Source organism: Leptonychotes weddellii, chromosome 9, assembly GCF_054177405.1.
Source record: "Leptonychotes weddellii isolate Sample4059 chromosome 9, ASM5417740v2, whole genome shotgun sequence".
In the NCBI taxonomy this organism is placed as follows: Eukaryota; Metazoa; Chordata; class Mammalia; order Carnivora; family Phocidae; genus Leptonychotes; species Leptonychotes weddellii.
In genome coordinates, this window is record NC_138377.1 from 76,844,081 (window position 1) to 76,870,763 (window position 26,683).

The 26,683-nt window shown below is 37.6% G+C and overlaps 1 protein-coding gene and 1 pseudogene across 3 annotated transcripts in view; both read right to left on the minus strand.

Moving 5' to 3' along the window:
• The window catches only part of SPG11 (SPG11 vesicle trafficking associated, spatacsin), an 81,404-nt gene that overhangs the window by 50,741 nt on the left and 3,980 nt on the right, over nucleotides 1-26,683 (minus strand). For 2 of the 3 annotated variants that reach the window (XR_014148605.1, XM_081831019.1), the window contains exons 3-14: nucleotides 26,257-26,481; nucleotides 24,641-24,842; nucleotides 20,014-20,151; nucleotides 19,381-19,829; nucleotides 18,436-18,581; nucleotides 10,298-10,430; nucleotides 5,030-5,185; nucleotides 4,426-4,601; nucleotides 2,204-2,380; nucleotides 1,291-1,362; nucleotides 876-1,003; nucleotides 377-552 (exon numbers count right to left, since the gene is read on the minus strand). Coding sequence is in view for 2 of the 3 variants with exons in the window: in XM_081831019.1 (XP_081687145.1) it covers nucleotides 377-552; nucleotides 876-1,003; nucleotides 1,291-1,362; nucleotides 2,204-2,380; nucleotides 4,426-4,601; nucleotides 5,030-5,185; nucleotides 10,298-10,430; nucleotides 18,436-18,581; nucleotides 19,381-19,829; nucleotides 20,014-20,151; nucleotides 24,641-24,842; nucleotides 26,257-26,481 (2,178 nt within the window). In the remaining variant the exon portion in view is untranslated. Of the gene's footprint in view, nucleotides 1-376; nucleotides 553-875; nucleotides 1,004-1,290; nucleotides 1,363-2,203; nucleotides 2,381-4,425; nucleotides 4,602-5,029; nucleotides 5,186-10,297; nucleotides 10,431-18,435; nucleotides 18,582-19,380; nucleotides 19,830-20,013; nucleotides 20,219-24,640; nucleotides 24,843-26,256; nucleotides 26,482-26,683 lie in introns of those variants that run through there. The other variant, XM_081831020.1, reaches the window with a different exon arrangement.
• Nucleotides 5,207-9,069, minus strand: LOC145723494 (F-actin-capping protein subunit alpha-1 pseudogene; annotated as a pseudogene).

The window sequence follows — 26,683 nt, forward strand, 5'->3', positions numbered from 1 at the left end:
AACTTTAACCTTCTATGAATTACCACTGTTTGTTCCCCAGAGCCTGGTGTGATATAGATCCTTGGTACACAAGAAGAAACATGAAGACTATTTGGAAAAACAAAGATTTTGTCACTTTGAGGCTGGGAAGAGAATTCTTAGCCTTGAAATCTCAATTCACTGAATCATATGGCTTTTCTCGTCCAGTATCACATTAGAAATCCCTTACAAAACTCTTGAGATAAGAAAGAGGTCTTAATGCAATGACTTGCATTTTAAAGCAACTATGTTTCCTCCAAAAGGAGTTCTAAAATGGAGACTCATGGAACTATTCAAATACCAATGCCTAATTTAATCCTCATTCAATATGTTAGATTTTAGGTTCTTTCACACTTGCCTTCTGGACTTATCCTGGGGAGAAGGATGGATTCTTGTGTTAGTTGAGTCCACCATTGAGCCCAATTTAACACAACTCTATGGTCCTGTTTGTTAAATTTATCTTTAGGATCATATTTCAGGAGTGAGTCCAAAACAGATTTGTGCTTGAAAAAATCCCGTTCCTTTATCCAATACCTACAACAGTGATATAAATGTTTTTAATTTTGGACGGAAAAGCATCATTCTTTTTTATCTGTTCATGAACTTCTACTCTTTTAGCGAACACATAATTCACTACTCTCATTTTTGTATTTGTTATTTTAAAAATATGTATGTGATTATACACATATGGAAATGACAGGAAATTCCTGAGTCCTCTCTGGATGATATAAGTTTTATCTTCATAGAGAATGTAAGCTCAGTTCCACATAAAAAAAAAAATCTGTACTAACAATTATAAACTAAACACTGTCCACAGTATTTTTTCCATGTTATCAAAAGTGGGCTAGTGAGACTACCTGGCAAAGGACTGGATCTGCATATTTTCTTGGAAATGTCCTGAATAAAACTTCTCAACTTGATGCACGAAGTCTATAGTTCTTTTTTCATTTTCAGAAAAATAATTTTTTTCTTTTAAAATTTCAACCTTGAATAAAAAATAATTAACCAGTGATCTCACAAAAATCAAGCACAATTGCAAAACAAATGTCATGAGATTAAATGTCATTTAAGAATTGTATTTTGAATTTTTGAGGTATATATGAATTCACACAAATTTTCTTTTACCACAAATGCAAAACAATCATTAAAAAATACAAAGGAGTTCTCATACTTTTACTTACTAGATAGTAGTTGAATATTAAAATAATTCATTTTGGAGTTTCACCAAGGTTTACTAGAAGATGTAAACTACATAGCCTCACCTTTACCTACCAAAAAGTCCCGTATATTTGTATCAGTTGTATAGAAGCATATCTTGAGCAACTGGTCTTTTACATCAAAGCCCTACAGTAAACAGAGAAAATTTTCAAAACCTTTACATTTTGTAACAGGGCTATTTTAACCATAAATATATGTTGGGTAAAGAAGTACTCCATTACAGACATGTATCCTGTTAGAATTCTACAGCTTTTCTGCTCTTGTGAACGTTCATTCTCTGTATTTATCACACATACATACTGCCTATCCCTAAAGTCCTTAGTGATTTTGCCAGAACAAAGGCAGCACATAGAACAATCTAAGGTAATGCTAGGCTACCATATGATCAAAACTACAGGTATCTGCTATAATGATTCACCTGAAAACAAAAGTCAATGCAAATTGCAACCCTTACACAGTTTCACTCCTCTATACCTCCAGAAAATTACCATGGGCAAGACCCCAACCATGCAGATTAGGGCCAGGTCCTCAGCTTAGTTCCAGGAGGCCTACCTCTGGGCCTTCCCCTTCTCAAATTAAGTAAAACCACGGAGCACAAAGCAAAGGTATAAGCTACTAGAAAGCTCAAATGGAGACATAAGGGGTTGCACGAACAACCCAGAATGTCCCCCTAAAAATGAGGCATGCTTTGACATGTGAAGTCTTCTAGGAGAAGCACCGTCTCCTTCAACCAAAGTGTGAAGTGTAACAGAGCAAATGATGGAAACTCAAAAAAATCTCTTCAAAAAAGTTCTCAGTAATGAAGAACATTTCTATTATTATTTCCCTGTACAACCTATATAAATTTCTTAGTCTGTGACATAACTATGAATATAAATCAATTTTTCTATCAACCAGAAATTGTATTAAATATAGAGATCTTTTCTTACATTAGAGACTTTAAGATCAGACAGATTATGCAACTCACCATGTTCTTCAAAAGTTCAGAGGCTTCCTTTATATTGTTCTTTTTCAAGTTGTCAAAGACCAAATTTAGGCCTATTCTAATCAGCTCCTCAAGTCTTTGAGCAGAATGATTGCTAATCCTGAAGAAAGTCTGTGCCTCTGGTATTTTGTTGTTTAAAATAGCATTGGCAATAACTTCCTAGGAAAAAGAGAAAACTATTTGCCTTTTAAGTTCCTTTTCATTTCCTTATTGTAACATAGGACTTATATATTTATTGAGCACCTAATGGACTTTTATTGAAAATCTGCTGCTGGATTTGCACAGGGGAGATGAAATTGACCAAAACACAGACCCTGCTTTTAGACTAGTGGAAAATACACAAAGTATCGAGTACAGTCCTATATGATAGAGGCAATGATATCCTATTTTACATCCTATTTAGAACAAATCACTAGTGTTCCCTTAAATAACAGTATCCCAAGGTGCTAGGCAGGAGGATCCAGAAAAAGAGCATCTAAATAAAAGGAGTAACAAAAAGAAAAGGCTTCCTAGTAGAGAAGACTTATGAGGTGAAGTTTAAAAGGCAAATGTTATATACATATACTGAGGAAAGAGGACAAGTGTTCCAAAAAGAGGGACTATGGGGGCGCCTGAATGGCTGTCAATTGGGTATCTGCCTTTGGCTCAGGTTATGATCTTAGTGTCCTGGGCTCCCTGCTCAGTGGGAAGTCTGCTCCTCTCCCCATACCCCTCTCCCCTGCTTTGACTCACGCGTGCATGTGCTCTCAAATAAATAAAATCTTAAAAAAAAAAAAAAAAAAAGACAGAGAGGGACTATGTACAAAGGCATAAAGGCAAGAAACAGTATCAGTCTTTAGGAACCTCCAAATTACTCAATTTAACTGGAGAAAAAGTTGGACAGAGTAGCAGATGAGACCTGAAAGAAAAGCAGAGGTTCCATAATGCAGGGTGTTATACATGGGGGATGGGATTTATCCTAAAACTTATGTGGAGACACTGAAGGATTTTAAAAGCAAAAGGTGATATAATCAGATATATATTTTAGGAAGAATATGCAGGCAGCAATGTGGAGAATGGACTGAAAGAGATTCAAGCTCAAGACAGTAAGGCATTAGGTTACTATACTAGTAAGAAGAAATAAAGACCTGTACTTAAGACCAATACTCAAGAGAGAACAGAAAAGGGACATTCTTAACCTGGGGCTTTTGAGGGGTCCGTAAATCCCATGAAGCCATGTGCAAAACTGTATGTATGTGTACATGCGCACATTCACAAGCATGTGTTTGGAGACAAGAGTTCACAGCTTTCATCAAAGTAGACTACAACCTCCCAAAAAGTAAAAATCAATTATTTTGAGTAAAAAGACCAGAGGACCATGAATGGCACCCCGAAGCACATTAAAGAGGGAAAACAGGAAGTGAAACCTGCAAAGGAGACTGGAAAGAGAAGCCAAAAAAAGGAGAGGGGAAAATCAAGTAATTTTTTGGCTTGAGAATGAGATACAGAAACTGCAGTCACGCCAGGTACTTCCCCATTCCTCCACTCCAAGACCAGTGGTCCTGTGAACTCGCCAGGATGTCAAACTTATCCCTTTCACTCCCTACTGAGTCTTATCATCTGGGTTAAGCTATTTTGGTCTTTGTCTTTCTAAAGCCAATACTCTCCATGTGGGTGGAGGGATTCTTCTAGGCCCCAGTCATAAAGAGGGCAACAAGGTTTGGTTGTACTACTTCTATCATAAAAAGAAAAGCAAGCAGGTGAGCACAGAAAATTTAACTGGCAAGGTATCTTAACTAGAATCTGAGGACTCAAATCCAGTATACTTCTAAGACATAATGGCATAAAATCAAAGTTTCCTAAGATCAAACCATCAGCAGTAATTTGATTTATCCATAGGTCAGACAGAATGCTTAAGTGCAAAGTGCCAGGCCCTACCCATTGAGGAAGTGTTAAGAGTATGCCACCCCACATTGGTTTGGGGGTGGGTGCCTGTCACCAGATCCAAGTGGGCAGATCTGGCATTAAGAGGGAACTTAAATGTGTTCTAAATAAATGAAGCTTGTAGACATAAATCTGAAGTCGTGTTCAGAGATCCCCAAATCGGTAAAACCTAAACGCTTGCCAAAGATTCTGAATCACAAATATAAGATTCTAAATTCTGTTTTGTTTTCTCAGATCCTCTAAATCTGCAAATAAAATTAGTGATAATTGCTCATATTTACCTCAACGCTGAGTTTCTCCCATATATTGCTCTCTCTTACTTTGGGAACATTTTCATTTACGTCATACTCATCTCCTGTATCTATTATCTTCCAAGGAAACTTTATCATGAAGGTTCGAAGTTCATTAATGTAGCTGGTCAAAATGTTCACTCCTTTCTGTAGATGTTCATCTAGTTCTACAGAAAAGACCAATTTGCCAATTTCATATATACAAAAATGTATGTGTGTGTGTATACATATACATACAGAGCAAGAACTAGAGAGAAGGAATAAACCATAGCTGTTATGATTATAAAAGAACTCTAGAAAATGCCAAAATTTGAACTCTAAACACTAAAGTGTTTTTAAATTTCGGACAAAAAATCTGAGCTTTTTCCTATTTACAAGTAGCTCTGTAATTTAATATAACCCTTTTCACAATGATTAGTCCTTTCTGTCAACTTTCCCAGTATTAGAACCATGTCACTCAATTATACACTGACTTTTCTCAGCTTTAGTAAATAGCACTCTACTAGCTCATGCTCTCTCATGCAATAGGACCACTTGTATGTCTGTCCTGACACAGGAATAGGGCAGTCGCACCCCTCTTTGATGCCATTCTTACCTTCATTGTGAACAAAAAGCTCTTTTATTTGTTTGTTAAGAAAAGACAGTGTAAGATTAAGCAACTGTTCTGAAAAGTGTTTGCTTTGGGTTTCAGAATCACTTTCTCTAATTGCTGAGCAAAGTAAATCCAATGCTGGTGTCAGCTTTTCCACATCTAAGAAAGAACCAAAGAAATTAACATGAACATCAGTATACTCCTAATAAAACTAACATATCCAAAAATACCATGTGGCAATACTTTTTTTTTTTTTTTTTTTTAAGAACAAAAGTGGTATATTTCCGTTGGACTACCTGATAGAGAGGATAGTGCGGTATGAATGGATAGTATGAATGACACACATAGTACAAATACATTTCATTTGAAATAAAAATGCTTACACAGCTCAACGGGTCACTTGGAAACAAACTTGCTTAACTGTATTACCGAGCAAAAAGAAAGCTGAAGGGGCGCCTGGGTGGCTCAGTTGGTTAAGCGACTGCCTTCAGCTCAGGTCATGATCCCGGGGTCCTGGGATCAAGCCCCGCATCGGGCTCTCTGCTCAGCGGGAGGCCTGCTTCTCCCTCTCCCACTCCCCCTGCTTATGTTCCCCCTCACGCTGTCTCTCTCTGTCAATTAAATAAATAAATAAAATCTTAAAAAAAAAAAAAAGCTGAAGCACAAACACCCTTCTTTTTTGACATGCATTTGGAGATAGGGAGGAAGACACTACCTGGTTTTTTAAATACTGACCTTCCCTTAAGGTCTGGTCATGGAAGTATAAACAATGTAAATGAAGCTACCATTACCAGGTGGCATATCACACCTATGTCACCTGTGTATTCTGAGATCACACATATACCTGCCAATGAACCTGGGAAGGGTTGCTGTATCACAGTTACATTTGAGTTTTTGGCAAGCAGGACTGAGGAAGAGTAATTTGGAACACGTTTTACATCCTATTTAGAACAAATCACTAGTATTCCCTTAAATAACAGGTTACAAAGGGAAAGATCCTGCCTGGAATGTATCCTTTTTCACTCTGGTTCATTTTTAGTTTTTGTTTGTGATTTACGTAGTTGTTTGATTCATCTGCTTATAGTACAATCCTGCCACAAAGTATTAAAGCACAAGATATCTATTATTCCTTCAACATCTGCATTTTTCAAGTTTTATACTCTACTACATCCCTAGTAGGTCAACAGTTCTTGAATAATAAAAAAATAATAATAAATGGGTAAAACTCTTCTAAAAGTGCAGATGTCTATAACTATAAGGGTACTGGATGGGAAGTAGACAATGAGAGAAGAGAAAAAAGCAAACACGTTCATGTGCAGGGAATGTGGTTCAAGTCTTTGGATTTAAAAACAACTTCCGCAGAGAAGCTGTAATGGAATTTCCAGAAAACTTCCTTTGCCCCCACAAAAGGACCTGAGAAGCCCAACCCAAACTTTTAAAAACTACAGTTATAAGATGCAATAAATGATAATCAAAGCAGTCAGAGGGGGAAGGATGAATGTGTCTTCCATTCAGCTAATTTGTAGCTTAACCTCTTTAGCTATTGGTGGATCAGTAAAAACCACTGGAGTACCACATAAGTGCTTTAAAGGATAGGGGTAGAAAAGTACTGAGCATATTACCTGTCTATATCAGTAACAGGACTTCATGGCTAGGAATATTTTCTTAACAGTAAAATGACTCCAGGAAAGATCTCTCTTACCATCATTAAATGTGGCATAATTAAAAAAAAAAAAATTTACTAGTAGATATAGTGAAAACAGAAAATTACAAGGCAGAGAACACAAAAGAATCAAGACGATGTTATAGGTTCAACAGTATTCCATAAGGCTAGAAAACCTGTTAATGCTGAAAGCCCTAGCAAAATACACTTAAAAAAATTTTTGGGGGGGGGCGCCTGGGTGGCTCAGTTGGTTAGGTGTCTGCCTTCTGCTCATGTCATGATCTTGGGATCCTGGGATCAAGCCCCACATTGGGCTCCCTGCTCAGCAGGGAGTCTACTCCTCCCACTCTCTCTGCCCCTACCCCTGCTCATGCTTTCTCTCTCAAATAAATAAAATTTTTAAAAAATCTTAAAAAAATTTTTTTAAAGTAATCTCTACACCCAACGTGGGGCTCGAACTCACAACCCCAAGACCAAGAGTCGCATGCTTCACCAACTGAGCCAGCCAGCTGCCTCTTGAATAATTTTTCAATCAAAATATCACTCTTGTTTATAAATCAGTTATTTATCATATGACATTTTGAATCCTTTCTTTCCACATACCAAAGAATCCTACACTCAGCCTTTAAGCATTCTGCATTGCTTTGCCAATCCTGTAGCTGCGTATCTTGTTCCAGTCAATTTTGGTGCGAGTAACTGGAAGCTGCCTTGAATGTGGTGTATGACACTGTTTGATAGTTTTCACTAAATGCCGTCTGGTACTCATTTTCTGCATGCTCTATGATTTAATAAATTCCTTGGCAGTTTGGACTTCACTTGAAACAGTTACTGAATCCTGCACATCTTTAGGACTAACCAACTGAACAGTGCCATCTTCATAATAATGAACCTGAATCTCAAGTACTCCGACCACCCGAGCTGTAGGTGGTGTGATGGTGAACTTCCACTCTGATCTCCAACAACCATTCCAGAAGTTTTTAGGCTAAAACTGGTGGTTTTCAATACATGCAGTGATGGTGTGTTGCCCATCTATAGTTCTAGCATAAACAATACAGAAGCCACTGGAATAATGATTTTTCACATAGGCCCTTAAAGCACTGTCACAGGATTCTCTCCAAGACTTCAGATCCATCTGCGTTCTCTGAGTCACTTGCTTCTTTCCTAAGTGATCAAACTCAAAGGAAATTTTGTTTCTTGGATCTAAAAATCTATTACCCAGGTCACCATGTTCTCTAATTAAGACCTGATCTTCATAGGTGTGAACTGATCCATGTTATACTGGGCAAATGCACATGCGGCCCCTTCCCTGAGGAGAATGTCATTACTAAGTAGTAGCTAGACATCATTGAACACTTCATTAAATTCCCCTGGGGGTGTAGGAGTGATGAATTTAGTGGTTACGTGTACCTTCTCCTCATCCGACCCTCGATTCTCAAAGTTGGCCATCTTGGGCTGCTCTGACATGTTGCAATATTGCTAAGCATAAAACAAGAACCAATGTCTTATTCTCAAAAAGGTCACAAAACGTATGAAGTGTTACCTGCGAACGTTAGTGATTCTACTTACTATTAGTCATTATTTACAGATATTAGTAGTAACTACCATTTTGCTGACCACCTATGCTATATCTTAAGTAACGGCCTTGGTGTCTTATAAATGCTATCTCATTTATTATTTTCAACACCCCTGAGAGGTAATGTTGTAGCTCCCTTTCCATAGATGAAGAAACTGAGGTTAAGAGGGATTAAAATAACTTGCCCAAGCTAATCTGGAAAGTAAATGGCAAAGTCAAAATTTGAACTTCAGCCTGTCTTGATTCCAAAACCATTCTCTTAAACATGCAGATGAAAACAGGAAATGTGGGTTCCTGAATCCTCCATTTACCAGCTGCAAGCCCTAATAATGGGATTTCCATTTATCTCAGCATTGGCTCCACCTCCGGAATTCCATGAGAATGGCGGGAAATGTGGGTTTGACCCCAAGAGAGCTGGTAAGCTATTTCCTGGCTGATTTCCAGACTCACCCCCACCCTTTAGGCCAAAGCAGTACAGATAAGAATAGAATAGAATGAGGAGAAATCACTGACTGAACAGAAGTGAATAATGACCATACATTTGCTAATGGAATCCCATTTACCACAAACCAAGCTTTTTTCTATAAATTCAAGCAGACATTAAAAAAAAAAATTGGAGCATTAAAAAAAAAAAGTTAGCAATGTAAGAGGAAAGAGACAAAACTGTGCACCAAAATGAAAGAGAATGTTCTTAAAAAAGAAAATCTCTAATCCACAGTGTGAGAACACTACATTGATAGAAAAAAAGGAGATTGTCATTTTCTCCATGGAACTAGAGTACAAGTTGATAAAACTTTTCTGGAGGATGATTTATCAAAGCGTTTAAGAATGTATATCATGGGGCACCTGGGTGACTCAGTCGTTAAACATCTGACTCTTGGTTTTGGCTCAGGTCATGATCTCAGGGTTGTAAGATCGAGCCCGGAGTCAGGCTCCATGCTCAGCACAGTGTGCTTGCGATTCTTTCCCCCTCCTGGGCCCCCGGCTCATGTGCTCTCAAATAAATAAAATCTTTAAAAAAAAAGTAAATTTTGTGTCTATTTGACCTGGAAATTTCACATCTACACATTTATCCGAATAATTGCACACATGTGAAATTATACACACACACACACAGAATTTATAGCACATTACCAACAATAGTAAAAGTTGGAATCAATCTAAATGTCTAATAGGAGTATGGTTAGGTAAATTATGGGATAGTCCATACAATGAAATTCTATGCTAACACAAATAAACAGTGTATCTATTAACAAGAGAGAGGTCTATAATATATCATCAAGTGAAAAAAAAAAGCAGATAATAAAACCATATGTATAAGGAAAAACATATTTTATTACCCTATCCCTCTAAAGTGAGGATGCACATGGCTTCCTGGTCCAAGAATAAAAACTAGGTTTCTGGTTTATTACATAGGAAAGCCAAATCTTGAAAAGAAGTGTTGGTAATGTAGCAAAAAAGTGGAAGAGTTAGGCTGAAAAAAATTTTTTTAAAGATTTTATTTATTTGACAGAGAGAGAGGGAGAGAGAGAGAGCACAAGCAGGGGGAATGGCAGGTAGAGGGAGAAGCAGGCTTCCTGCTGAGCAGGGAGCCCCAAGTGAGACTCGATTCCAGGACCCTGGGATCATGATCTGAGCTGAAGGCAGACGCTTAACTGACTGAGCCACCCAGGCACCCCTAGGCTAAAAATTTTTATAACAAGTCTCAATCCATAACTCAGCCATCACTAAATATCTCAGATAGTTGCAAGAGTGGGCAATTAAAGAGAATAAAATTCTCTTGAATTTAAAAGGTCATGTCTTCCTTCCATACTAAAAATACAAAGCACAGTACAGGATATGAACAATAAATACCCCACTTAGAATGAGAACATTTATATATTCTTATAACTCCCTCAAGATTCCACAAAGTATATAAAATGTCATGATTGAGTTTGAGCAAGTCTGTCAGTCATCAGAAAGCACAACAATAATATGAAAGTGACTAAAAAAAGATAAAATGATAAATACAAATGTAGAAGCTTTTTCTACTTACTTCTTAAATACAAATGAGATGGAAAGTCATCAAGCTGATCAGGTACAGAAGATTTTGAGGATGGATTCAAAAGATTTTCTTTGCTTTTCAAAAAGAAATCTACTGTGTCCAGCTGACGATTTTCTATCCCAGCCTGAAACAGTAGAAAATCAGAAAAAAATTACAAAAGGTAAAAATTTGGGATACAGATTTTTTACTTTTTTAACTTTAGAACTTAATGCACCAAGACTGCAAGAGACACAAGGCTACTTATCCTGCAGCAGTACCCTGGTTCTGGTTGAGGATTCTGACAATGATTATGCAATTTGGGGCAAGTCTCCAACTTTTCTGAACAAAAATTTCTGCTTCACTAGAAACAAGAAGTTAGACTAGAAAACACTTCCAACTCTATCACCTGTAATTTAATACTACTCAAAGCTAGGTACTTGGGGACCATCATTACAGGTAAGTTAGAATCCATTTGAATTAAAATGTTAAAGCAGTATGATATAAAGTTCACTGAAAAAGCAGGCTAAAAACAGATTCCCATTTCTGACTGGACAACTTGAGGAAGCTTTCCATACAGCACACTTAAAAATCAGACACACACACACACACACACACACACACACACACACACCTTTAAATGCTGGAAACAAACAAACAAAAATCCTCCCAGGATAAAAATGAGGACGACAAAGACAAATTCAGAAAAGTAACAGCTCTAAAACCAACTGCTATTTGAAGGATTCTGCATCTTTCTGATGGCCCAAAGCAGGGGTTAGAAAACTAAGGCCCATCAACCAAATTCAGCCGTTGCCTGTTTCTGTAAATAAAGTTTTATGGGAACACAGCCACACCCATTCCCCCATTCATTTCCATATTGCCAATGGCTACAATGGCACATCTGAGTAGCTGCAATAGAAACCTACCTGCAAACCCTAAAATACTTACTATCTGGCTCTTTACAGAAAAAGTTTACCACTCCTACCCTAAAGCACTGTGCCTAAGAATTACCTGGAGAGTTTGTTTAAATATAAATTGCTAAGCCCTACCACCAAGAGTTTCTGATTCAGAAAGTCTGGGGTAGGACTTAAAAATCTGCACTTGTAATAAATCTCCAGGTGATGGTGATGGTGATGCTGTTAGTCTGGGGACCACACTTTGAAGTTCTGGGTGTTAACAGACCAGGCAGGTTGAGGTGAGAGGTATTGGTGGAAGTTATACATGGAGGAAGAGAGGATAAACCTAGGGTCCACACAAGGTGACACTGTCCAAAAACGGATAAACTGGAAATACTGCCCCCAAAGGGAGACCATAAAAAAACTGCCTTTGCTCTGGTTGGTCAGAGGTAAAACCAAATTGTCTATGATTAAACAGCGAATATTCTTGTTCTTAACCATCTGAGCCACCCAGGCACCCCAAAGGATGTGTTTAATAACAGATTAGACACAGCTGAAAAGAGAACTGGTGAGCTGGAAGAGAGATTTGAAGAAATTATCTACAATGTAACAGAGACTCATAGAGGTTAAGGGAAAATGAGGGAAGTATGTAAAGTCTAATTACTTCTGACTGAAGTACCACTGTGACTTCACACAACATGGGGGGAAAATACACATTCAATGTTCAAGCACATTTAACAGTTGCAAAGACTGAGTACTTAGTAGGCTAGAAATGAAATCTCAACAAATTTTAAAGAATTGGTATCTTTTTTTCCAATATATATATAAAAATATTTTGCCAATATTTTTCCACCAAAAACCATGACTCATCAGTGAGACATAAAATCACCGTCAAAGTGGAGAACACTAAAAACAAAAAGCTTGCAAAAGTAGCCTGAGGGGAAAAAACTAAACCCTCCAAGAAGTAACAGCTGATTTCTCAATGACCATGGAATTCAGAAGACAGTAGTAGAAAGTGATCATGAATGTTCTGAAAGAAACAACTGCCTGCTTACAATTCCATACCTCCCAAAAATATCTTTCAAAAATGGCAGCAAAATAGACATTATTAGTTAGATAAAAACAGAGTTCAGTGCCGGTCAGATCCTCACTCAAAGAGATTCTAAATGACACACTCTAGGCAGAGGGAAGGCCTAAAATGTGAGAAGAAACAAAAAGCAAGGAAATGTATCATACCTGTGTAAAAAGAAATGAACCTAAATACATAATGATATCTATTGTGGTTAAAAAAATAAAACACAACAGTAATTTAAGTAGGGGAAAAGGAAATAAAGTTAAAGCATTCAATGGGCCTGTATTATCCAGAAGGGTAAAGTTATGAACTTTGGATCTGATAATTTAAATATATATGTTTCCCAGAATACCCTCTAAAAGAACAAAAACTGAATATTTAATATCCAAACTAGCAGAGGTCACAGGAGCTCCTGGAGAGCTGATAATGTTTTATTTTTTTGACCTGGCTGGTGGTTATAAGAGCTTTTGTTTTGTAATTATTTGTTAAACTGTATGTATATTCTGTATACTTTTTTATACATGTTATATTTCACAAAAATAAAATTGATTAATGTGGTTTATTACAGTAACAGATGAAAAAAGATGATTCGGGCGCCTGGGTGGCTCAGCTGGTTAAGCAGCTGCCTTCGGCTCAGGTCATGATCCTGGAGTCCCGGGATCGAGTCCCGCATCGGGCTCCCTGCTCGGTGGGGAGCCTGCCTCTCCCTCTCCCTCTACTGCTCCCCCGCTTGTGCTCTCTCTCTCTCTCTCTGTCAAATAAATAAAATCTTTAAAAAAAAAAAAAAAAAAAAGATGATTCATATGATTGTATCAACAGATTCAGAACAAGTATTCAATACAATTTCAATACAGTAACAGATAAAAAAAGATGATCCATGGGGCGCCTGGGTGGCTCAGTTGGTTAAGCGACTGCCTTCGGCTCAGGTCATGATCCTGGAGTCCCGGGATCGAGTCCCGCATCAGGCTCCCTGCTCGGCAGGGAGTCTGCTTCTCCCTCTGACCTTCCTCCCTCTCATGCTCTCTGTATCTCATTCTCTCTGTCTCAAATAAATAAATAAAATCTTTAAAAAAAAAAAAAGATGATCCATATGATTGTATCAACAGATTCAGAACAAGTATTCAATACAATTTCAATACCCATTCATGATTAAAAATTCATAGCCAGGAAAAAAGGAGAACTTAACCTTATAAAGACTCCTTCTTTCTTTCCTTTCCTCTCCTTCCTTTCCTTTCCTTTCTTTTCTTTTGAGAGCTAGAGAGGTGGGGGAGGGAGGGCAGAGGGAGAAGAGAGAATCTTAAGCAGACTCCTGGCTAAGCACAGAGCCCAGTGCAGGGCTTGATATCACGAACCTGAAATCAAGACCTGAGCTGCAATCAAGAGTCAGATGCTCAACCAACTGAGCCATCCAAGTGCCTCATAAAGATTTTCTTAATATACATGAGTGCATGTGCACAGACCCATACTTTAATAGGTAGATATTACAGGTATTCTTTTTTAAAATCAGGAATAAAATAAGGATGCCCACTGTTACTTCTGAGTGATATTATGCTAGCGGTCCCAGCAGCAACATAAGGAAAAGAAGTAAAAAGAATAAGGATTTGAAGAAACAAAATTGTATTACTTTGATGTTATTGTACATTAAACATATAAAAACTTCAAGAAAATCTAACAAATTATTAGGATTAATAAGAAAATTTAGCAAGTTTGCTGGATACAAAAATCAATGTATAGAAGTTAAATGTATTTCTTTATATTGGTAACAAAATGTAACTTAAAAATATACCATTTATAATAGCAATATGTAACATAGTTTTTAAATATATACAAACGTAGACTACATTTAAGCATATAGTACTTAAATATAAACACACATATATTTAAATAAAAATACATATCCAAACTAAAAATAAAGCTAACAAAAGATGTTAAGCTCTTAATGGAAAAATTAAAAATTGTAATGTTTCATTGAAAAACATTAATGAAGACATGAAAAAATACAAAAAGAAACTTTGTTTATGGATAGGAATATTAAATATCCTAAAGATGTCGATTCCTCCCAACTTGATATATAGATTTAATGTAATTCTAATAAAAATCTTAACAGATTTTCATGAAACTTGACAAGCTGATCCGAACAGAGGGAAGAGGGTTAAGGGAGAGAGAATAATAAAGACATTCCTGAACAATAATAAAGTGAGGGATTTATAGACTGGCCCAGGACAAAGACCAATGGAACAGAATAGAGCCCAGAAACAAACTCATGCATATATGGAAACCTGACACACAGAGATTTCAGATAGTAGTAAAAGGAAGGACTTCAGAAAAAGAAATGTTTTTGAGACAAATGGTTATCAATACAGGGCGGCGGGGGGGGAGCGGGGAGGGAATAGGTCGCTACTTCACACCATGCATAACTGTAAGTTCTAAATGGAAAAGGACTTAAGTATGAAAGTCATACTTTTAAAACTTAGGAAAAAATTATAGAAACATCTTTATGACTTAAGGATAGGAGAAGTCACAAATTACATGCAAAAAGGAAAAGACTGATTAATGAAACTACACTAAAATTTAGAACGACATTAAAATCAAAGACCCCACAAAGAAAGTAAAAAGACAAGCCACACATTAGAATATATTCACTCCAGTTATAACAAAGGATTAGTATCTAGAATACATCCAACATACAAACTACAAACCAGTAAGAAAAAGACAAACACCCCAAGAGAGAATAGGCAAAAGACATGAACAGTCACTTTGCAAAAGAATCCAAATGTCATATATACATCAACCTTACCCAGCAGGAAAATGCAAATTAAAACCCATCATAATATCAGAATGGCACAATTTTTAAAAATCTGGATATGCCAAGTGCTGGAAAAGACATCAACAATGAAAACTACCATACATTTCTGTTAAGGGTATAAACTGATAAATCAACCTTGGAGAACTAGAGTATCATCTAGTAAAGTGAAAGATACACATGTCCTACGACCCAGCAATCCTATTACCACCACAGGGAAACTCTCGCACACGTGCTACAGTAGATGTGTACTATTTACAGCAACAGGGTTCATAACAGCAAACAACTAGGGGAAAGCCTAAAGTTGGATAAAGATATATTTATACAATGGGGTATCATATGTGAGTACAGTACATGTTTGTATTTCTGTGCTGTTGGTTGTGATCTCTCATATATCATCCATTCCTCATTCAAGTCACACACATGCATGAGCACTGTATAAGGGAACACTGTCGGCTCTATGGTCTGTGGTCACACTGCCTGGGTTCAAATCCTGACTAACTACCACCTGCTGTCCATGTATACCTGAATTAGATTTCCTAACCTGTCTGTGTTCCCTCATCAGTAAAATGGGGTTAATAACAGTATTTCCCTATAGGGTTGATAAGAAGATGAATGAAATAACACTTTATTACTACCATTAATATTTAAGAAAACAACCATACAGAAATGGGCATGATTACTTCTGGATAATAGATTTACAGGTGACAAATTTTTTTTCCCCAATTACTCAAATTTTCTACAATGATATTATGTAGTGTATAAAAGTAAGCTCTTCAACAAATGATGCTGGAAGAAATGAGTATCTGCCTGCAAAAGAATGAAACTGGATCCCTTGCTAATACCACATACAAAAATTAATCAAAATGTATCATGGACCTAAATTTAAGAGCTGAAACTATAAAACTCTTGTAAATTTCCACATCTCAGTTTAGGCAATGGTTTCTAGACATGACACCAAAAGCACTAGAGATTAAAAAAAAAAAAAGTAAATTGACTTTAGCAAAATTAAAAACCTTTGTGTTTCAAAGGACACCACTGAGAAAGTGAAAAGACAACCTGAAGAATACCAGAAAATATTTGAAAGTCATCAGAGTCTAGTACCTAGAATATATAAGGAACTCTTACAACTCAACAATAGAGACAAAAAATTTAAAACTGGACAAAGGTTTAAAGAGATATTTCTCCAAAGACATATAAGCACATGAAAACATGTTCAACATCATTAGTCGTTAAGAAAATGCGAATCAGGGTGCCTGGGTGGCTCAGTCATTAAGCGTCTGCCTTTGGCTCACGTCATGATCCCAGGGTCCTGGGATCGAGCCCCGCATCGGGCTCCCTGCTCTACGGGAAGCCTGCTTCTCCCTCTCCCACTCCCCCTGCTTGTGTTCCCTCTCTTGCTGTGTCTCTTTCTGTCAGATAAATAATAAAATCTTAAAAAAAAAAAAGGAAAAGAAAATGCAAATCAAAACCACAATGAGGGGTCCTGGCTGGCTCAGTCAGCAGAGCATGCGACTCTCAATCTTGGAGTTGTGGGTTCAAGCCACACTGAGCACAGAGCTTACTAAAAAGCAAACAAACCACACACAAAAACAAAAACACACATACAAAACCCCCACAATGAGATACCATTTCAACTTCACAGCTACAAGGATGGTTATAATAAAAAGGTTGACAATAACAAGTGTTGGTGAGGATGTGGTGCTGTTGGGAGCCCTCACATACTGCTGGTGGGAATGTAAAATAGTGAAGCTGCTGTGAAAAACCAGTCTGTGGTTCTTCAAGAAGTGACGTGACCCAGTAATTCCATTGCTAGGTGTATACCCAAGAGAAATGAAAACATAGGACACAAAACTTGTACACCACTGTTCACAGGATTATTTATAATAACCAAAAAGTGGAAACAACCCAAATGTCCATCAACTGATGAATGGATAAACAAAATATGGTACATCCATATAATGGAATATTACACAGCCATACAAAAAATGAAGTAATGATACATGCTACAACATCAGTGAGCCTTGAAAACATGCTAAGTGAAAGAAGCCAGTCACAAGAGGCTACATATTTTATACTTCCATTTATATGAAATGTCCAGAATTGGCAAATCCAGAGCCAGAAAGTATATTAGTGTTTGGGACTTAGAGGCCACAAGAAATGTTAAGTGACTGTTAATGAGTACCGAGTTTCTTTTTAGAGTAATGAAAATGTTCTGGAATCAGATAGTGGTGATAGCTGTACAAGCCTAAATACACTAAAAACCACTGGATTGTATACTTAGGTGGGTGAATTTTATGGTATGGGAATTATATTTTTTTTAAATATATATATATATTTTTAGATTTTATTTATTTGACAGAGACAGACACAGCGAGAGAGGGAACACAAGCAGGGGGAGAGGGAGAGGGAGAAGCAGGCTTCCCGCTGAGCAGGGAGCCCGATATGGGGCTGGATCCCAGGACCCTGAGATCATGACCTGAGCCGAAAGCAGACGCTTAACGACTGAGCCACCCAGGCGCCCCTATTTTTTAAAAATATTTTATTTATTGATTTGAGAGCGAGAGAGCACAAGCACAGGGAGCTGCAGAGGGAGAGGGAAAAGCAGGCTCCCCACTGAGTGGAGAGCCAGGCACAGGGCTCAATCCAAGGACTCTGGGGTCATGACCTAAGCTGGAGGTAGAAGCTTAACCGACTGAGCCACCCAGGTGCCCCAAATTAATTTTAATAAAGCTGTCATTAAAAATACAAATTTGCACATAACATCATTAACTTTCAGTTTTTGGCCTTTCAAGGGGCTGTGTGGTATAGAGAAAAGTACCCTGACTTTGATTCTAGCTCCAGCTCTTATCAGTAATGCTATGGGCCACTCACTCAACCATTCTAAGCCTAAGGTTTTTCATCTGTAAAATGAAATGAATAAAAAAACTATCCAACCCATCTCATGTGGTTATTTTAAGACAAAACTAGATAATGCATCTAAGAGTGTGCACTATAAAATGCTATACAAATTCAGGTTATGTTGCTTCTACAGCTGGAGAGAAGAGTAAGGGCCACAGGTAGAAATAAAAGATCACTCTTGTTCACGCTTTCCATAGCTTGTAAGTCTTACCAGCTTACTGTTGCCTCCATTCCTTGCAACTTCTTCTTTCTTAATGTTTATTATAATTTTATATCTTTTAAGGCCCAAAAGGGTAAACTGCAAAAGGGTAAACTAAGCAGAATTCGGGTAATGAAATAACCAGAACGAAGCAAATGGTTGGGTAAAGACTATGGTCCTTTTTGCTGCTAGGTTAAATTAATTCTCCCAAATCTTCAGTCAAATAAGAGTATCTGACAGAAAATAATCAAGCGAAGTCATACAGACATTTAATTTTGTTACCTCCAGCACATGTATGGGGATTGAGCACCTCTCCCAACCATTGAGATGGCAAAGAGAGTCCACAATGCTGGCACTTCCATGGATCATTAGTCTATTTAAAAATTCCTCCTGAGTCAATCCAAACAAAATCAGAGAGAGTCCATTTTCTACAGGGAAAATAAAAGTTACCTTAAATAACTTATGGGGACTTAGGTTTTAGGATTATAACATGAATTAATTTCTAATTACTTAATACTTCAGTGCTGTAATTACAAATATATTTATTGGACACCAGGTACTACTATGACCATAGTTAATTTGATTTTTTAATGTTTTTAAAGAGGAGTTTTATTTTTTAAACACAGACCACAAGGTACATTCTAGTAGGAACAATGCATCCTATCAAACAGGACTAAATCTCACTTTTCTACTTTCTATTATCCTGCACAATCAATGCCTGGAATCTTAAACTATTTACAGAGATATTACATTTCTGGTTTACTAAGATAAAGCAAAGAGCATGCTCTTGACACAAAGAAATACATCATTATGCAAATTTGGGTATTAAAGAAGAGACACATAGTTCCCTCATATCATCCACAGCTTTATAGGAGGTTATAGCATGAATGCTGAATGAATACATATCCGAAATACCTATCCGAATATATATATATATATATCCGAAATGTCTACAGGGCCAAACAGGTGGTGAGACAAGTGTAAGAAAAACCTAACGAGAAAATGAGCTGAGCATTTAGTATCTGAGCTGAGCATTTAGCAGAGCAAAATTAACCTTAATTAAAAATAAAATGTATGAGACAACAGTACCAAGAGTAATACCAAATTTCCCCAGTGAAAGACTACCACTTAGAGGAGACAGTAGGCACTAACATCACCAGAGCAGAAATAAAATAGGTTTAAAAAGCACATCTCTCAGCAATTCAACCTGATACAAGACATTCTCACCTGTCAAAACAAGGCACAGCTGCTGGTCTCCACTAGTGTCTATAGGAATACACTTTTTGTCAAGGGAGAAACACTGCATACCCTGGGTCTCCAAATCCCAAAGGACAATGGTGCAGCCCATCCTTTCCACTGCCCAAGTAAACAGTGCACTGAATCCTGTCACAGACATACATGTAAGCTCAACAGGTTCCTCTTGTTCACTAATGTTCATGATTTTCCATGATCTCCCTGGGTCACTGGTGTTGGCATGATCCTTCTGTGGAAACTTATAGTGGCTGTGCATTATGTCCTGTGGAATGAAGGCCCAGCCTGGCATACTGGTACTGTGGTTACCAGATTCAGGGGACTCCAAATGCAAAATATCCTGGAACCATGGAGCACAGTAGGAAACCTCCAGTTTGGAGCTCTTTATTGTTTCATTCAATGATGATAGCTGGGCTTTCCAAGACCTGGAAGATAGGGTAGAACTCACATCTGTTACAGTGAAAGGCACTAAATAAAACACTAATCAGGAAGAAGATGCATTTAAAAAAAAAAAAAAAGCGTCTACTTCTGTAAATCCCTTTAGTAAAAAGGACCAAAAAAAAAAAAAAAAATGGAAATAAAGTAAATCCAAAAAGGGAGTTTCTGTACCTATCAACTTGAAAGGAAAACTTGGTCAGTTTCATGTTGTAGTCAGAATTAACAGGATCATCTTCATCTATCCCCTTAGGGCCTTCAATAGGAATGTCTTCTAGAGTTCTTTCACATAGTAGGTGTCCTGGGTGTTGCCTACATTTTAAAATGATAGCCATGGTCAACAATGATGATCAAATCCAAATCTGCGTTACTATTGCTCCTGTTAAAAATTGAGGGGAGGCGAGGGGGTGTCATACAGAAGGAACAGTATAGACAGTAAGTTTCTGTGAACAGGACTCCTTATCTCCATTGCTTATAGCATAGTGATATATAAGAATCTGACCCATTTATAACTATGTGTGGTAATGAATTGTTGGTAGTGTTCATTTCATAATACATACATATACTGAATCATTATGTTATACACCTGAAACAAATATAATGTATGTCAATTATATCTCAATTAAGAAAAAAGAATTTGACACTTATGGGCAGTTAGCTTTACGAAGAGATAAGAGCACTTATTGTCTACTATATCACAGATGTTGTGATAAAAACTTTAAACTAGGGGCGCCTGGGTGGCTCAGTCGTTAAGCGTCTGCCTTCCGCTCAGGTCATGATCCCAGGGTTCTGGGATCGAGCCCCACATCGGGCTCCCTGCTTGGCGGGAAGCCTCCTCCTCCCTCTCCCACTCCCCCTGCTTGTATTCCCTCTCTTGCTGTCTCTTTCTCTGTCAAATAAATAAAAAAAATCTTTAAAAAAAAAAAAAAAAACCAGAAACAAACTTTAAGCCTTTCAACAACCCTATGAGGTAAATATACCCCCATTTTATAGATATGGAAACAAAGGCTTAGAGAAACAGTGGGACTGGATTTGAACCAGGTCAATGTGACCATAAAGTCCAGGTTTTTAACTGCTCACAATGCTGTCGCCACAAAGTAAGACTTAGGCTGAGACCAGGGGAATGCATAAGAACTAGAAAGACAAAATACAAGTGCAGGTGTACGTTTAAGAGTATATGCAGAAAGAGGGCTGTCACATTTAAGAAACACAAAGAAGGCACAGGTGGCTAAAGCATAGAGAATGAGAAGCAAGGGGGTGTGAGATGAGGCTGGAGAGCCTGGCAGGAGACAGATGGCGCAGGGCTTTATGGGCTATTAAGGATTTAGTTTCATCTTGGTGGGGTGAAGCTAAATAAAGGTTTTAAGCAGAAAAGCAATATGATCAGATACAGAAGAGTAGCTGGGGGAGAAAGAGAGGCATTTCAACACCCTGAGCACTTAGATTATTATTAACCCTTTCAACAATTTGAAGGTAATATGTTAACATACATCTATCAAGGAGATGACCTAAAGAAGTTAGAGAAGGCAGGGTGACAGTGAGAGAAGAGGACGCATGAAGATGGTCATTCCCCATCCCCCCAAAGGAAAGGTGGATACCCTGTCCCCAGATGTATCTGGCTCTTTCTCTGATAAGCTATCCATTTTAACATCACTCTGGCTATTGTACAGAGCATGACGCTGAGGGGGTAAGAGCAGACATCAGGAGACCGATGAGGAGCTGTTACCTTACCTTAGCTCAGATAGTGAGGATAGTGGCATGGATGAGAGTGGTAACAGAGGACTTAAGTGGACAGATTCAAGAAACATTTAGGATGCAGAGTGACTAGGACCTGGTGATTCACTAGATATGGATCTAATACTTAAAAGAGGTTTGAGATATAAAAAAGAAAGGAAATGGAAAAGAGTCCTTAGAAAGAAGGAAGAAATAGGATCCAGAGCACAGAGGGATGGGCCTTCAAAGAAGGAGGGGAATCCACTGAAATACAAGGGAAGATGAGGAGATAGGTACAGGAAAGTGGGTTTGCAACTTAATGTGAGAAACTGAGGGAGCTCTGGTTAGACAGATTCTACTTCCTTTATAAAGTAGGAGGCAAAGTCACCCAAGAAGATCTGGGGGGTAAAGAGATGAGTAGAGACCTGAGGAAAATAGAGGTTTAAAAAACATTGTTGTAAAGAAAGGGCACATGAAAAATCATAAAATTTCCAGTTAATACTCAGAGACCAGTTGAAGGTAGCAAAAGTGAACTTATAGTGCTATCAATTTTCCTTTGTGGTTTTCTCACAAGGGCCTGGTTGCTTGGGTGCAGGGACAGAGAAGGCAGAGTGAGGGGGAAAAAAAAAAAAGATTTTGTCAGACCAAGTGCTACCATAGGGCAGGAGCAAGATTTTAGGATGCATGCAAAAAAAGGGACTGAAATGAGGGTCAGAATTCATGCTGGAAAGGGAGGGATGTCAAGACAAGAGGGGGCTAGAGAGTGGAAGGTCAACTGACTGGAAATTCCAGTGATGTCAGACAACAAGAAGAGTGGGGGTAGTTGAGTAAGTGACATGGAAAGTTTGGGAAGTTGTAGTCAGTAAGTGAGATGTGTAGAAGTTGGGGGCGGAACAGTTTCAAACAATGACAAAACCAGGGTAAGAGTATGGGAGCGGTCAGCTAAAGTAAACTGGAAGAATAAGTCACTGACAATGAACTGAAAGAACAAACCTAAGTTTAGGTTCTCAAGGAGTTTACAAACTCTGTAGGAAACATGAAAAAATGAGAGAATACAAGGTTATACAATTAAGTGCCAAACTGTAATTCAAAGCAAAAGTGCTATAGAAGTTCAAAGAAGAGAAATATGATAAAATGAGTATAAAATTACAAGTGGAAGGAGTTTTAGTAAGAAAAGGCCTCATGAAAGAGGTAGATCTTAAAGGATAAAATGAAAAGGAGAAACTAACATTCTGCATCAGGGGAAAAAAAGAGCTAGAACCAGGAGTGAAGAAAGAGAAACACACTTTTAAACTTCAGAGCACACTTAGAAAATAAAATATGCAGTCAACTCCAGAGAAATCATACTAAAGAGCATTCATGTAAATAATAAATAGAGATTACTCTTTTAGTTGGGCAGGACAGATCCCTAAATTTATTGGGAATAAAACACTAGCTTTGACTGATGTTAAAGTAGCTGAGTTCAATGCAATTTGTTCAAAGGAATGTGCCTAATGCTCTTTTCAGAGCTCTCTTGAAGTGTTACCAAAATATCCAAAGGAATGGAACCCTACACTTGAGGATGAGGGCGGCTGACTAGGCTTTCCTCCCTCCTCACCTGTCAAATTACTTTCCAAGGTAGATGATTAGGAGATAATTCTATATACACAGGGTATGTTTTAGTCGGTAAAAAATGGCCTACTGATAAACAAGCATATGATCTCAGAATGTGCTAATCATCCCTGCTTAAAGATTTTTTTTCTTTAAAGCACTAAAGATTTTATTTATTTATTTTTTATTTATTTATTTATTTTTAAAGATTTTATTTATTTATTTGAGAGAGAGAATGAGAGAGAGAGAGCAGGAGAGGGGGGAGGGTCAGAGGGAGAAGCAGACTCCCTGCCGAGCAGGGAGCCCGATGCGGGACTCGATCCTGGGACTCCAGGATCATGACCTGAGCCGAAGGCAGTCGCTTAACCAACTGAGCCACCCAGGCGCCCTAAAGATTTTTTTAAAAAAAGCATTAAGCCACTTAAAAAAAATCACAGTGGTAAGAAGTTCGGGTAGGTATGTGAAGATGAATTTGTCCTCTCTTGTGATCCAAACAAGAATCAATAAAAGCCATCAAAGTGCATTCCCAATTACTCAAGGATTTATCTCATTCCTATTACGTTAGGACCAGAAATCCTAATGGTTTTGAATGGCCCTAAATAATGAAAGTCATAAATGTGGACTAGCCTACTTTTAGATAGTTGCAATGTACAGGCTGGGGTGTGTACTTATAACGCTCATATCATACCTCTCTCAGACATTATAAAATCAGAAGTAACTAGAATATCTAAATCAAAAACAATACAAAGAAGCATTCAATCTTTACTAATATATTTAGATAGCCACAAGTGTGGGTCCTTCAAGGGAAACACCTGAGGAAATCCTCAGCTGGAGAAAGCTAGCTTAATAGCTTATCAAAGTCCTTCAAGAGAAAAGTAATCCCTGAGGCTGCCAGAACCCCAAGCCACATAAGAAGCAATTCTAACACAGGGTAAATCCCTTTTTCTTCTACTCTAATATAGCGCAAAAAGTGGGTAAATAATGTATTAATAGCCAACTGTGCTATTATACATTATGTACTTGATTATTTTCAAAACTAAACATGAGGGGCGCCTGGGTGGCTCAGTCGTTAAGCGTCTGCCTTCGGCTCAGGGCTTGATCCCAGGGTGCTGGGATCGAGCCCCACGTCCGGCTCCCTGCTCAGCGGGAAGCCTGCTTCTCCCTCTCCCTCTCCCACTCCCCCTGCTTGTGTTCCCCTCTCTCGCTGTGTTGCTGTCAAATAAATAAATAAAATCCTTAAAAATAAATAAATAAAACATGATAATATAATCCATAGATAACATATACAAATCAAAATCACAACTTCAACATAAATAAAAAGGTAACCAATGGTCATTTGCACAATTTTACAGTAACAACCTCACTAGGTAGTAGCTAAAACACGATCTAGCTACATAGAGAAATAAAACCGGTTTTAAAAAAAGCTAACAAGTATATTTTTCACCTCTTATGGCTTTAATTATTTACCTCAAATTGGAGACTGCAGTAATTTACATACCTGAAATACAAATCGAAGTTAAGAGCGACTGCAGAGTTGGAGGAGCTGACAACCACTACAACATCTAGGTCTTGAGACACTTTCAGTGAAGTAAAGGAAGAAATCTTGGCTGGCTCCTGTCTCTGCTCATTACACATATCTTCCTGGACAAGTGCTAAATCCACATGAGCTACATGTGTACCGTCCACTGTGTCAAAGATGTCTTTGAGTTAGAGTTAAAGAAAATGCCAGTCTTAAGTATGCCTCACTACTTCAAGCACAGGATGGGATGGACCTTATAAACTTCATGGCTGCAAACTTGCAGGGATAGTAACAAAAGGAATAGTGGACACAGAGGCAGCCCTCATCACAGTAATCGGAGGACCATGAAGCTGGTGACCCAATAAACCTGATTGAGAGCTCATTCAGCAATACTTGCTGAAAATCCATTCATTCTGTGCCGGGCCTTGAATGATACCTTGCTAATATTTTCCGCTAGAGTTCTACAACAGTGCTGTCCAAGAGAAATATAATGTGAACCATATTTGTCTTTGTAATTTTCTAGTAGCCTTATTAAATAAGTAAAAAAACCAGTAAACCTAATTTTAGTAATACATCTTATTTAACCCAATATATCCAAAATATTACCATCTCAACATGTAATTGATATGAAAAATTGAGATATTTTACAACCTTTTTTTCATATAAATGTTCAATATTTGGTATTTTACGCTTGTTAGCAAATCTCAGTTTAGACACTAAATATTCATTGGAAATACCTGATCTGTATTTAAACTTCGTAAAATTCGCATTTGAGAACTTAAATATATTTAAAAGTTCTCCAATAATTGAAGGAAGTATCAGCTTTTCAATTTGTAATTAAGTAAAATTGAGAATTCCGTTCCTCAATCACTGTAGCCAATTTCAAGTGCTCAACAGCCATAGAAGCCTAGTGCCTACCACAGCACGTTCTGTAACCTAACAAGGATGAAGTTAATGCAACATTTTATGACATTTTTACAAAAGAAATTTTAATTAAGGCTATTTTATATCTAAAGTAGAAAAACCATCCCTTTAATTCAGAAATAAAAGTTCCAAAATCATGTAAGGGGTCATTTTCCAAGGCTTCAGAACAATTTTGCTAATGATCTATGGATCTGCTAGAGACAAAGAAACTATTTCCAAAACCAAATTTAAAATGGTTAAGCAAATTCTATGATTCACTAATATGATGGAATCATTAGAGATAAGTGGATTATATTTATACATGAAAGTGAACATATAACATTATAAGCAGTCCTTGAAATCCTTTCTGGAACAAGCACATAGGAGATACTTAACAAGCACGTTTTGAATAAATGGGTAAAACAGAGCATATATAATTTAGAAAAAACACAAGCTGGATGATTATATGACTATGAAAAAACATGTACATATTAGAAAATATTTCAATAGAATATAAAGCAACATTGGTGAGTATTTTAAGTTCATGAAGATCTTTTTCCCTGGAAAGTTTTACTGAAAAACTAACCATTTCTACCTATATACCAGTCCCTAAAACTAAAAGCCTAAAAAAAGGCTCATCCTTCTAGGTAGTCTCCTCCCCTACATATCCCCATCTTTACTGCCAAGGATACAGATCCATCCTAAACTACTCAAAACAAAAAGAATTCCTCTGCAGAGCTGTGTGTCAATAATCCTGTCCACTGCCTGTGGAGGCAAGGGTAACGTGAAACAGCTGAGTACTCCAATCTCAGCATCTCTTTCAGGAAATACAAGGTGTAGGACAATACATTTGTTGATGAACAACAGTGATTTGTTATTTTGAAATGACAGAATTCTCAAAGATAATAAGGAAGCACCTAGGAAACAAAAGGAGATTATTTCAAACTCACTGGTCACAATTTTACAGTTGGTAATTCTGAATTTGTAAACATAACACAAACAGGTGAAACAAAGAGGAAACAGCATTTTGTCCCACTCTAGGCGGTTACTGCTCAAACCCACCTAAGGAAGTGATTACTGGTAGGTAGGTAAGAGGATGAATAAAGAAAGCCTACAATG